Below are 13,175 nucleotides of genomic sequence, written 5' to 3' on the forward strand. Positions count from 1 at the left end.
TACAGTGTATGAGACTCTTCAAGGAGTGAAGCAGCCCTGGGTCTCAGAAAGAAGTCAGGATATCATAATCTAGCCCTGTATGCTTTATGGTTATTACTATCTTTTTCTGTCAGCAACAGTAAGTTGCACACAGGTATAATTTAAAGCTAGAGATTATGTGAAATGTGTTTTGAATAATAGATGAGTCTCAGTCAGATATCGTTAACATAATTAAAAATAAAGATAAATACAAGCGATAAACTGTGTGCTTAGTGCATTCTCTTTTGTGGTGGTGCCTCAGGGAGGAGGCATGGGGGAGAGGTTGCTCCATTATAATCTTCCTGGCGGAGTGTGTCTGAAATCCTTCTGTGGAGATGACAGAGTTTTCTCTCTGGGGTAAAGAGCTATTGTTCTGTCCGTAATAAATCCAGCTGATTTCCCAGTGTTGAGGGATGAGGGCTATTCACATTCATTCTCGCCCTCCTCCCATCGGGAAGATCCATAGTCTTCTCTGTTCGTTCCTTTTCCTTTCTCATTTCCTTGAATATCCCATCATCTTTACATTTTCTTTATTCATTCTTCTCTGACCTCCTATGCCCACAAATTTCCTGCATGTCCATCAAGATGGACTTCTGGCAGCTGTTGAGATGGCAGCGCAGCTGCCTGGCCAAACCGAGGTCAGTGCCGGCATCCCTGTGAGCCCCGGCAGCGCGGGAGCTGCGGGTACTGGCAGCAGCACCCTGACCTCACATGCGATTGTATTCTGCCCCACCGGTACTCTGCAAGAACAGAAGTCTGCTGTAAAGGTGATAGGGCAGAACGTGATTGGAAAATGTTCAAAAAAATGTGAAAGCAAGGCTTCTTCCATTCAGCTAAAAGACTTCATGGCTGTGAGACATTTCACTGGGTCCGTACTAGCACTGTGCATGGGGGAGGCAGGTAGGTATCGTGCTGATGAGCGGAAAACTCTCAGTGAAATCAAGATAGCTGATCTTTTCAGGGAAGAGAACTTGGTTTCCTTTATCTTCTGAACAGCTACTCTGAAGATAAAACTAATACAAACAGGATGGATTGAATTTACATTACAGCTTTCTGTGGGCATTTTGAGCAATGTCGGTGTATTCCATGGAATCCTGCGCAGTACCTGCGGAGTTAGGCTGATGCTCAGTTACACCCCGTGGCTGCAAAAAGATTTCCCTGCAGGGATGGCAGCACCCCTGGTAATGGAGGGGCAGTAGATGCTGGTGAGCCTCTGGCTGGCTTTACTTGTAGCTGTATGCAATAATGTGGGGGGTTTAGTTTGCAGTGAAAGTATTTTGGTTTTTTTAAAGGTGAAACTAAGCATTCAGATTTGGAATGGGCTTTGCTATGATGATAGGATCATGCCTTTTTACATTCGTTTAAACTTTGGGTAAAGTTCCAGTCTGTGCTCTATTTAGTGCACAAACTTTTGTGAATGTTGACGCCCCATGAGGTTCAATGGCTTTTGGAAAAAAAAAAAAAAAGTTATATAAATAAAATTGTCATTATCACATCTTTTCCAGGGTGAATGATACATGGGCTCATGCTGCTAAGGTACTGTTTTGTTTTAACACTGGGTACATGGAGATTCCGTCAAGTATCTGTCACCTTTTCCCTCTGTTTAATGCAGACGACAACACACTGCATGGGCCAGTTTTCCTTCAGGAGCCCAACAGCGTGATCTTCCCCTTGGATTCAGAGGAGAAGAAAGTGAAGCTGAGCTGCGAAGTAAAAGGAAATCCCAGACCAACCATTGGGTTTGTTGAATGTTTAACTTTTGTTTGGCATGATCTCCGCACTACAGCAGTGTCTCCCAAGAGCCTTTGTCCTCCGTGAATCATATGGTGTAACTCAGTGATGCCCCTGGGGTCTACCACAGTGCTGATAACAAAAAAAAAAACCAAACCCCAAACCCAAGAATCAGGGAATCACCACGTATTGCAGTGCAATTGCAGAATTTGGACAAGAGTTCAAAAAGGTTACAAAGGGATTATAAATAGTCTTGGCTCCCAGATTCATCATCCTTTTCTGTAAACGTGGGCAAAGCTCTATAATTGTTTTCAGCTTTAGGAACTGCTTTGGGATCCGTAGAAAAAAGATGCTGTACTACTCTGCTGCTGCTGCTGCTGTAAATTATTTAGGCTGCTGGGACTTTTTCCTTTAGTGCCTTTCTCATGTTATTCACCAAACTAAATGCCACTCTGAAACCGATTAGAGTCGTCAGACCTCAGCAACCATGCTGTCTTCTGACATGTCTGACTATTTAATGCAATAAACTCTGCTGATTCACTGGTGCAAACATATTCAAATTGTTTCTCTGTACGTTCCAGCAAAGGGGGCTGCTTATGTGGCTGGGGCTCCGTTATGTGCCCCATCCAGGACTGGTGGGGATGGGGGCTGCTGTAACTGGGGCAACGTGGTGCTGGAATTTCTCAGTGCCCCAGCTTGTGGCAACATCTGCTGTGAGTGAATTTTCTTAAATTTAAAAACAAACAGCCAGCAAGTCAGGAGAGGGATAAAAAAAAAAGGCTCAGTGGACTTGGATGGTTTACAGATCCTGTTTCTGGGACTTCCCATTGCAAAATGATTAATTCCAAAGAGCAGCAGCACTAGCAACTACAGAAGAATTAATCATATCAGAGACCGAAATGTATGTCAAGGATATTGCTCTTTCAGTTAAAAAATGGAATATCTCAATACTGTGCAGAAAATTTGCATTTTCATACTTTTTTTTTTTAATAAGTAGTCAAAGATGTTTAAAATCTTTCTTTATTTACTTTGTGTCATATTTTCAAATACCCAAGAGTAACCATTAATATTAGCAGAATTTAACTTTGACATTTTGTGCTATAGGTGGAAGTTAAATGGAACCAGTATTGACATCAGTATGGATTACCGCTACAGCGTGGTGGAAGGCAACCTGTTGATCAATAATCCCAATAAAACCCAAGATGCTGGAACATACCAGTGTGTAGCAACAAACCCATTTGGAACTATTGTCAGCAGAGAAGCAAAGCTTCAGTTTGCTTGTAAGTCCTGCCGCAGCCCCCGTTCCTGCAGCACGCTAGAAAAACTGCAGGAGTGATGCCTCCTTCCCTGACCTTTCCTAACCCTTTACACAGTATTCCCTGAGCTGTTCATGGAGCAGAGGAAACGCCTGGATTTAGAGGGGAGATGTGAATGGGGACTAGATGCCTTGGTTTATGATTATTTAGCTGAAATTATATGTAATATGCAGGGTAAAAAGTCTTACTTACTGAGAAGGAGGCCACCTAGGAAAGTGTCTGGCCAGTGGGATCTCATCATTGACTTTTCCTTTCCTTGGAAAATTAAAGCTTCAAAATAGTTTAAGGAGTTATTCTTTATAAGGAATATAAGGAGTTATTAAGGAGTTATTCTTAAGGAGTTATTCTTTATAAGGAATAAATTGGCAATGACAGTTTTCGCAAGGCCTACGTTTCAGTATGTGGGTACAAGAACTTTCAGGCATGGGTGATATTCTTGTGTTAAAGGGCAAACAGGCTGCTTTGTGTTTATTTTGGGTTTAATCAGAGTTGCAGCTTCTTGTTGAGAGCTAAGGATAACAAAAAGTCTTGATGTGAATGAGCATTATATGAAATTATGTAAAGCCTTCTTGAAGTATGGGATAAAGCCTTTAGGAGTGGGCAGATGATAACGCAGGACCATGAGTCATCTTTTTTATAGGCAGAGAACAGATGCAGGGGCTTATTCATCCATCATCCCTGTGATTTCTCGGTGCTGTTGTCCTGGGAGGGGTGTATGTAGCAGCGCAGTAATTACAGCAGGACCTGCTATGAAATATCCTCGCGTGTGTGCGCAGGAGTTCAAGGCAGTGCATTCCCAGACACGAAGCGATCAGTAACGGTGAGCTGGGCTTTCAGTGGAGCTTAGTGAAAGATGTTTTTGGCTGACTGGTAAGAGGAGCTGATGCGCTCCCACTACAAAAATGAAAAGGTAAAATTGCCAATAAACACCAGGTTCACAAAATATCGAGAGATGATTTATAATAAGAAATATTTCTGCAGGTAAAGTCAAGTCTATCGCCCCGTATCATTTACAATATATTATCCGTTTGCTTATGACCCGCTTGTTTTCCTGTGACTGAGGGTGCAGTTTCACTCTGGGTGGGTAATGAACAGCCTCCTCAAGACCAGGCTCATCACTCTGGATTTCGGTATGTCAAGGTGATCGCTTCATAAACACTGCGCTGCTCTGCTGCTCTGGAGACGCACATTTCGGAGCAGGCTCTGTCTTACAGATCGTGGCCTTCTGGTGACTGGCAGGGTGAGCCTGGGGAGCATCCTTACTCAGAGCAAGGTGCTTCCACACCCCTTTGGCTGGGTTCCTACTGTCTGCTGAAGGCTATCGTTCAAGGGCAAGTCAGGTGCCAGCTTGCAGCTCCTTAGACGCCGGTCCCAGGCTTCAAAGCTCAGGATGTGGGACTGGGACTAGGAGGGAGGAGCCTGGTGCTGGCAGGTGCGGTAGCTGTGGACTACTTGAGTGATACATCAACTTCCCTGCTTGTTTAAAGTGTCAGGTGCTTATTAACAGAGAACTTGCAAATGCAGAGAATTCTGTGCAAAAATAAGAAACATTTAACATTTCATCTTTGCTTCAGATACAAAGTCTTTATTAAATTCTGGTTGATTTATCTATCTTGATGGATGATACACCTGGCAAAAATCTTTCAAGTTTTCTAGTTGCCCAAATACAATTTCGGTTTGACTAATTCTTAGTTAAGAAGATTGAATTTAAAAAACAAAGCTTATTCTTTTCCAGTTAAAGAAATGATAGGGAACTTGAATAAATGTATTTTTTTTGACTAAGATTTATTTTAGATTGTTAAAACAACATAATCAGATTTAAAACATTTGGATTAAGTAAAAAAACTAAGCATTTATCAAGGTAGGCTCTGTGCTTTCATAAAACAGTCATCCTGTCTTGTATAGTCAAAGGGATTGCAACCAGAATTACCTGAATTACGAAATACACAGAGTAGTTTAAGTTGTGGGTTTTTTTGCGAATTGCAAAAGCTCTGCCTCTAAGAACCAGTAAAAACAGGCATCAGTATTAGTAAGGCGAGGGTTTCAGCCCTGATGGCCAAGGCGTGTAGATGCAGTAGCACAGCTCCGTGTAACTACTTTATGTGGTTTTATTCTGAACGTGATCATTTTTGAATGCCTTCTGTAGGTTCTGCATGGAATAACCTAAAACTGGGGAGGGCTCATTCTAGCTGCTGAGAGCTCTCTTAAACCCATTTGCTCTCTGTTGTGCTCCCAGGGTTTTTCCCTTTTATCAAGTTATTTTCCTTGAGGTTACACCCCTGTCTGGTACCTAGATTGCGCGTGCAGCCCCTGGCCCAGCTCCAGCCCTTCAGCTGGGGTCTCATGCCCCGCCGTGTCACGTAGCATCATTTAGCTACAGAAAGCCTTTTGGTTAGAGACTCGGGACTGTGCTGCGTGACCTGCCTGCAGCTTCCCCCATCGTCCATGCAATCTTATTCTCCATCCTGAGCAAATGTTTTGTGCTTTTTGTGTTATCTCATTTTTATTTCTGAGGAAGGTTATTGCTGGGTCTTTTGAGACTAATGTCTGGGGGGTTGTGCCTTTTTTCCCCTCCTCTTAAGGGTTAAATTCTGAATCTTGGGGCATCAGTAATATGTTTTCATTCATTCTTCAAGGGCCGTATTATTCTTCTTCGGTGTTTTCACTGAAGATTAAACTGCGATCTCACTATTCAACCTCCTGTGGAGGTCAGAGAGGGTCAGCAATTTAATCCTTGAAATATGTATTTAGGTTACAAACTCATTAGGATAAAAGTGCTAATATTTTCCCCCAATACTTGCTTTGTGATGTGTCATTTACATTTCAAATATGTTCTTTTTTTTTTCTTGCTTGCTTTTTCTTTTTATTTCAATATGAGTTGTCTGAAATTGAATATACTTTTGGAAAGTGAGGATTCTGCTGTGCCAGAGTAACAGAATATGGATTAATGATACCCTAAACCCTATGCTTATAGTGGTACAGGCTCTCAAAAATAATAATAAAAAAGCTTTAAACTCTGAGTATGGGTTCTAATAATGGCTTTTCCAAACTGATATATGAAAACACAGCTGAACTAGATTAAATTATGTGCTTCTTATTTTAGGGGATGGGGCTTAGCTTGACAATTTTATTCACTGTAGTGTAGTTTCTGTTCGGAAATAACACTGAAATCAATAAGAAGTTATGGCTGGAAAGAAGTGCAGCTCTGATGCGGCACTTCAGAGATGTTCCCACCCATTCAGACGTATGATTAAAGCTGTTTACTATGGCCCGGATCCTGCTTCTGTTTAAGTCAAAGATAAAACTTGTATTGATTTCTAGTGGCACCAGGGTTGGACCATACCCCTCAGAAAGCGATGAATGCGCAGGTTGTTCCGCCTGCTCAGCTCCTGTTCTCTTTGGTGTGGCTGGAAGGTGCTGAGCAGCTCTCAGCCGTGGGCACGAGTGGTCCAGCTCAGCGCAGGGCACTGCGCCACAAGCAGGATGCGCTTTTGGTGAGTGTGCTCGCTGGAGTATTGCTGCCGACTGTGAAATAATTTACACAATGGAACATGAGCACTGAAAGTTGCATTTATACCCACATCTGCGTAGACATACAATCACAGAGTCCAAGCAAAGACTTCAAGAGCTTGTCTGTCCTCAGTGCGAGGCAGCATTGATGCCGTGCCCTTGGGAGGCTTGCCAGCCTGTCCTGGCAGCGTTCGCAGCCTCTTCTCAGGAGTGTGTGTTTGGTGGACTACGTATTAAAATTTAGTTTCTGTTATTTTAGTGGCCTCTGCCAGCACTAAGCTTACCTGCTAACAGCTACTGATGATCCGGAGTATGCTGGTACTCCATGCCCTGTGAGGGTAAGGACCCAAAGGCTTTCAAAACCTATTCCTTCCTTTTCTGTTGACCACTGAGTGGGGTACGTGTCCAAAGGATTGTGCTTTGGGGCAGGTGAGCCTGACCTCTTCACCAGAAACACCTTTGCAGAAGCCCTCAATCTGTCACCGTGGGTGGGGAGTGCCAGCTTCCAGGTGATGCTGCTCTACCATCTTTGGGTTTGCTCTTGTTTAACCAAAGGTTTGTAAAGCAGAAAGGGGCCAGATTGTCAAACCTGTTCAATATGAGCAGCACTGGTGGAAGTGGGTTTGGAGGAAATAGGTCTACGTGTAAGGTTTTCCTTTCTGTTTGTAATCTGTTTGTAATGTCCAGATCTTTTCTTTTACGGTTGTGCTGGTGCAATGGGATAAGCGAGACAGGACCCTCCCCAACAAAGAGAATGGCAATCACTCTCTTACCTTGCAGCTGATTTAAGAGCACCTATAGAATAACGTCTCTAATTAGCGATTAACTTTGATATTTTACCTTGCTGAGGCCGCAGTTTGTTTTTTACCGCCAAAGCTTTGAAACCAGCCATTTCTGCACATCTCCAGCTGCAGTGCAGAGGGGTCAGTCTGGGCTCCCTGTGCCCCGAGCCCAGGGATTTCCAGACTGTGCCTGCTCCATCGCTGCCTCCGCCTGCGACAGCTAATGCATCCCCAAGGTGGGGCCAAGGCTGCGCTCGACTCTCCTGGCAGATGACCCCTGTTTTCTCCCGTGGAGCCATCTCCAGTGCTGGTAGATGTAATATCCTTTCCCTGCTGTGATAACTAGACTCAATTTGGCCCTAAACTCCTCAGCAGGATTTGCAGTTTAACCTGAAAACACACAAAGACACCGCTACCTGCAGTAATGCTGGTTTAAAAATAAACCCTCTGGAGAGTGGGCGAGTAGCCATGCAGTCGCTGTTGCCTTTCTCATCACTACCAATGTTTTTTGCATGTTGTTGATTCTGAAATGAGTATCCAAAGAGGAAAATCAAGTTCAAATTGGTGCAGTTTTTCAGTCATACCATTGTTTTGCCCCCCATTGTTATAAAAACTGCTGAAAAGTGATGTCTGTGAAACATGAGTTGTTAGAGAAATGAGATCTACTTTTCAGGGGGTTTAGCATTTTGCCCATTGTCACACCCCCATGCTGGGGGAGTGGATGTGTTCTTCCTCCTGCTCTGCGCAGAGGTGCTTCTCTGAAATCAGTGCCTTTCCAAGTTGTAGCAATTTTCTATGAAGGAGTATTCTGCAAATCTGTAATTTAACATGTCCGTGCTAATGCTATGGGTATTTTCTGCAGCTGGCAAAAATGATGTTGAGATGTCCAGAGGGCTGAGGTACCAATTTTTAAAACAGAAATGAGGCCTCAGGAGAGAGGACACAGGGCTTGAAGGGCAGCATCCTCAGAGGATGCTGGAGCAGCAGCAAAGCATTGCAGTGCTGCCCCTGCAAGCCGGGAGCTGTGGGCAGATGAGATTAGATGAAAGGGGAAAGGTCTCCTCCTCCTCCTCCTCCTCCTCCTGCAGACAGCCCTGGTCAAGCGAGATGGCTGATTTTGTGTGTGGAATTTAGCCTGAACTGTTATACTATGTGTGGAGATTAAACAGTGCCTGGAGGGCAGGGTTTGGAGGTGGGCTTCTTTCCACCGCTAACCAGGGCAGCAGCCTCACACTTACCTTTTGTACGTTTTCCATTGTGTAATTTCATTTATAGAAGCGCTAACTTTCATCTTCTTTACAGTGAACATACTCCTAACTGCAGGGGACCACACTATTGTTTCTGGAAACTGTTTCCCCCTGCACTTTATTAAAGGAATTTGTTTTATAGAAGTGTTTCTGTGAAAATAGTTGTTACGCATGAATTAGCAGCTAGGGCTCAGCACTGTGCAGTGCAAATGGTAGCAGAAAATACAGAAATAATGTGGTTGCAATGAGAATACTTTGGGGCTTTGACCTCCCATCCCAAAATAATTTCACTCTGATGGTAGAAAAAGAAGATTACTCCCAACATTATACTGAAAAGGATTTTTTTTCAGTATTCCCATTGCTGGAATGATTCCTGTTATATCTAGTACCCAAGCAAATCCCATAATTTTTGCTATTAGTTGCTAAGAAACAAATTATAATTGCTGCTCAAATTCTTTACTGTGGTACCCTCTTATTGCCCTGAAGTGCATTCATTTTCTTTTTGGCAATTAAATGATCAATGAAGTAATTCTTTCAAGAACAATTAATAATGAAAACATTTTCATAGAACCACCAAAGTATCTGCCTTGCCTTGCCTAAACAAACAAGCGCAACAACAATCGCATTGATTGATCAATGAAGCGATGCGCTGCCGCTCGGCTGAATGAAGCATTCGGCACGCAAATTAAATCATTTCCGCAGTGATTACTAACATCTGAGTGTTGAGAAAAGATGATGTGTTTTAAACGTCCTGGAAATTAAGTAGACGGAGGGTTTGGGTTGGGTTTTTTTTCAGGAGTCAGACTGCAGCTGGGATGGCAGCTGTGCGTGTCCCTTGGCACCTCAGTGGTCACCCTTGCTCATCCTCTTCGGGATGTCTATTTTTTTTGAGTTTTTCTGCTTCGTGAAGGGCAGAAACCCAGTTTGGCACGTTTCCCTGTCTCCTTCCTGGTTCAGGTACTCTGTGAGACCACTTGTGAAGAGCTCCTGTGGGGTACGTGGGGGTGGGAGCTGCCCACCTGCGCTAAGGTGGGGTGGCACCCCTGCCAGTGGCCACCGCTGCGGGATGTCCGTGCCAGCGCCCCAGGGTTGGGTTTCACGCCAGTATTGAAATAGCACGCTTGCCTATTTCTCGCTCAGGTACCCCTTCAGCTTTTTCAGAGCCTGGACCTCAAATCTGCAGCTTTTCCCATAGGTTAATTCATTTTTTTCTTGGCATTTTCATCAGCGGCTGCCTGTCACTGCTCTGAGAGAACGCTCCCAGCCAGCAGCCGGAGTTGCTTACATCAGGGCCCATGAATCTGCCTTCAATAATTTAATTTTCTTGGGTTTTTCTTATGTCTTTAGGAAGTTGTTTTCTTAACATAGCCTGCTTCACCATACGTATCCCAGAATCTCCTTTGCTGTCTCTTTCCCCCCGCTTTGCAGCCTGGCAGAGCCACGTCCCGGGGGTGCACTGGAGCGGCTCTGCGGCGGCAGGACGAGGTGCCGCGCTGCACAGGGTCTGCCTCCGCTTCCTCTGGCTGACCAGCCTAGCTCAGCTTCCAGGGAAGCTAAAAAACTCTCTATAACATTTCCCAGATGTACAAGACACAATTTAAATTCTGGGTCCAATAAATAAATCCGTCTGGGTACAGATTCTCTTTTAAGGGAGCTTTCCAAAACTTTTCATTATCCCTACAGGAACAGTTATTTTGTAGCTCCTGAGACTCTGCAATTAAAACATTATTTTTGGAGCTTGCAAGTGCACTCCTGCCCGCTGCTGGAGGCCCCATCTTCCCAGGCTTCCCTGGTCCCACCGAAGTGGCTGGGACGTGCAAGCCAGCCCTGTTTGCCTCCACGCACAGCAATGCACGTGAAGCTGTCAGGTCACAGCTCGTAGGAGCAGGGCACAAGCTATTTGTTGTGTCCCTGTTTCTGCAAAGTTATAATGTTAAAATTAACTAGGCCATCAGAGAAGATTTGGAGCTAATTGTGACAAATCTGGCTCAAGAGTGTTGTTTCCTATACGCATGTAGAGTCCCCGATTCTTCCTCCAGTGCCCTTTAAAGGCAAAATACCATTTATATGGATAAAAGGACTTGATGGACTTATCCACAGTGAGACCCTCCTGCTGCCGGGACCCCCAGGGCTGGGGTGCAGGGGGTGTGCTCAACAAGGGAACGGGGAAATTTATTTGTATTTTTCTATAGTCACATATTTCCCAGTATTTCTCTCTCCTGAAATCTTAACTCAGCTGTGTGAAGTGTGGTCGTCAGGATTGTAGAACCGACTCCCAACCTCTGCACCTTTGCCATGCAGTCTCCAATGGGAGGAAAAGTAGGCTAAGCCTCACATAAGCTCTTCTTTTTTCTTTTTTTCTCCTTTTTATGTTTTTGATGAATAGGACCAACAGGGAGTATGTAGCAAAGGATAGATATATAACCTACTTTACTTTCATCTGTGATAGAAGGACCCTTAACTTAGAACAGAAACACAGGATTTATACATGCTTTGTTTACACCCAAGGGTTATAAATAAGATGAATACATTATTACTTAAAGCCGTGGCAGGGCATTTGTAAATAATCAGTGCACCTTCTCTCAAAGCTAGTAATCTTGTAAACCTGCAGTGTTATTTAGGAAGTGTATTTCAGTTTATATCATGCAGAAATGGTGCTGCTGGGAGCAGGGAGCGTTGCGCGGGGAGCTGTCAGAGGGCTGTGGCCAGGAGCTGCCGTGCTGGGCAGGAGAGCGTTAGATCACAGGTCAGTCCCAGCGCCACCATTTCTCGTGTAGTTTAGAAAATTAGGGAACAGCAAGGCACAGGCTTGATAGGTGGTTTTTTCCCATCTCTCTCCATATGTATTAATTTTGTCTTTAATATGCAAAGTAAAATATATCCAAAATTACTATTCTTTTAATTCAGGAGGGGATCTTTAAGAACTAAATGGAGATGTGTAGGTGCTGGTTTAAAATGAATGCCTAAATGGACCAATTTGATCCCTGTGTGCCAAGATCCAACGATGTCAGCTTTTCTTGCAAAAAGTTCTGCTGTTATGTGAAATTTTTTTCTAGCCTTGAGAAAATTATCGTTGTGCTAAATCATATCAGGGTACTGTGGAAAACTCTTGACTGCATGTGCAGGGAAATAAAAAAGAGATTTCTTGTTTTCTCTGATGTTCTGGATAAAGCAGTAAGTATTCAGGTTTTGAGCCCAGGTATTTGGCACAATTTCACTTTGAAGTGGAGTAGATCTCTCTCCATTTGAAGATCTTCTGACCTTAGGCTTAATCAGTCACTTTAATATCTCACCTGCTAATTTAATACCACTCTGCTTTTTATATGCTCAGTGCACAGATCATAACGAAAATGGTGTAAAGCTCCTGCGGTAAGCTGAGGAGAGAGCAGGACTTTGTCTTTCTTTCCCTGCTTTCCCCGTGGCTTTGTGCAGGACCTGCTATTGTGCTATTTATCAGCAAAAATTTCCTGTTCTCGCTCTCATTCCTAGAGCCTTTGCAACTTGCCTGCAAGGCAGGTCCCGTTGGTGGCCTGTTTGGCTGCTTACCACTGGGTTATTAGAGAATCAGCGCACATCACTTGACATCTATTCTGCTCTTGGAAGGCTAAAAGTGAGAATGACTGTTGTAGTATACTGGGAATATTGATGTATCCTTAGAAGTAGTATTAATCCTCTGACTGTGGCTGTATTTACAGAATATTTTTCTGATCATTTTTTCTTAAATCAAAGCCAAGGATCGGAACAGTTGAATAGCTATGTAGATGTTATTAGAGGGTTTTTTGTGCATAACTTTGGAGTATAGTCCAGCTACCTTCACTGAGTACAGTCTTACCTCTGCAAATCCTGATGTCCAGGTGGCTTATTCTGATGACAACTAGAATGGCGCATAAATAAGAGAGGAAAATAAATTGCAAATTTAAATTATTATTTTGACAATAAATGAAATAGCCTGGAGTGCAGTGACCCTTCAGTGAACTCAGTTATTCAGTGAGATTGAAGCATACTTTCTTGAAAAGACAAAATGGGGCCTGGCCAACTGCAAACTCATAAATTTAGAATAGATCTTCCCCCCTGACTTACAGCTAATTATTAGAGTTCGTAAGGATATTTCCTGCAAACGTTAATACCTTGCACTTTTTATTAGCAAGACTGTAGAGGCTTTGTCTGCAGTGTAGTCATAGGCAGCTGGGGCAGAGGCATGCCGTGTCCCTTGCAGTGGTCATTGCTCGGGATTCTCATACGCATCCACCACTCTTTCACCATGCAGGAGTGCATCTGGGGCATCATTTCTTTAACAAGTAGCCTCCATCTGCTTGCTCTCTCCACTATAGCCATTAGAGGTGCGTCAGGTCTGTGAACTGTTGCTGTTCGGGCAATCCATGACGAGCTTTAAACCATGTAAACATCTGTGGTTGCAGCTAGGGCTTCTTTTGGTCCAGGTTCTTTCCCGTTACAAATTTTTCCAAACATCTTGCAATAACTGATCCTAGGGTGGCACAAACATCTGAAAAGCCATAAGCATGTGTTCTTGTAGCATATTGTAACCACTTTTTCTGGTCTTTTATGTGCAG

The 13,175-nt window shown here is 43.7% G+C and overlaps 1 protein-coding gene across 6 annotated transcripts in view; it reads left to right on the plus strand.

Annotated features, from left to right (window-relative positions):
* The window catches only part of CNTN4 (contactin 4), a 339,145-nt gene that overhangs the window by 206,026 nt on the left and 119,944 nt on the right, over nucleotides 1-13,175 (plus strand). For all 6 annotated transcript variants that reach the window (XM_037386326.1, XM_037386331.1, XM_037386328.1 and 3 more), the window contains 2 exons: nucleotides 1,631-1,757; nucleotides 2,854-3,029. In XM_037386326.1, the coding sequence (XP_037242223.1) occupies nucleotides 1,631-1,757; nucleotides 2,854-3,029 (303 nt within the window). The remainder of the gene's footprint in view (nucleotides 1-1,630; nucleotides 1,758-2,853; nucleotides 3,030-13,175) is intronic.

This window comes from Falco rusticolus, chromosome 4, assembly GCF_015220075.1.
Source record: "Falco rusticolus isolate bFalRus1 chromosome 4, bFalRus1.pri, whole genome shotgun sequence".
Taxonomy (NCBI): domain Eukaryota; kingdom Metazoa; phylum Chordata; class Aves; order Falconiformes; family Falconidae; genus Falco; species Falco rusticolus.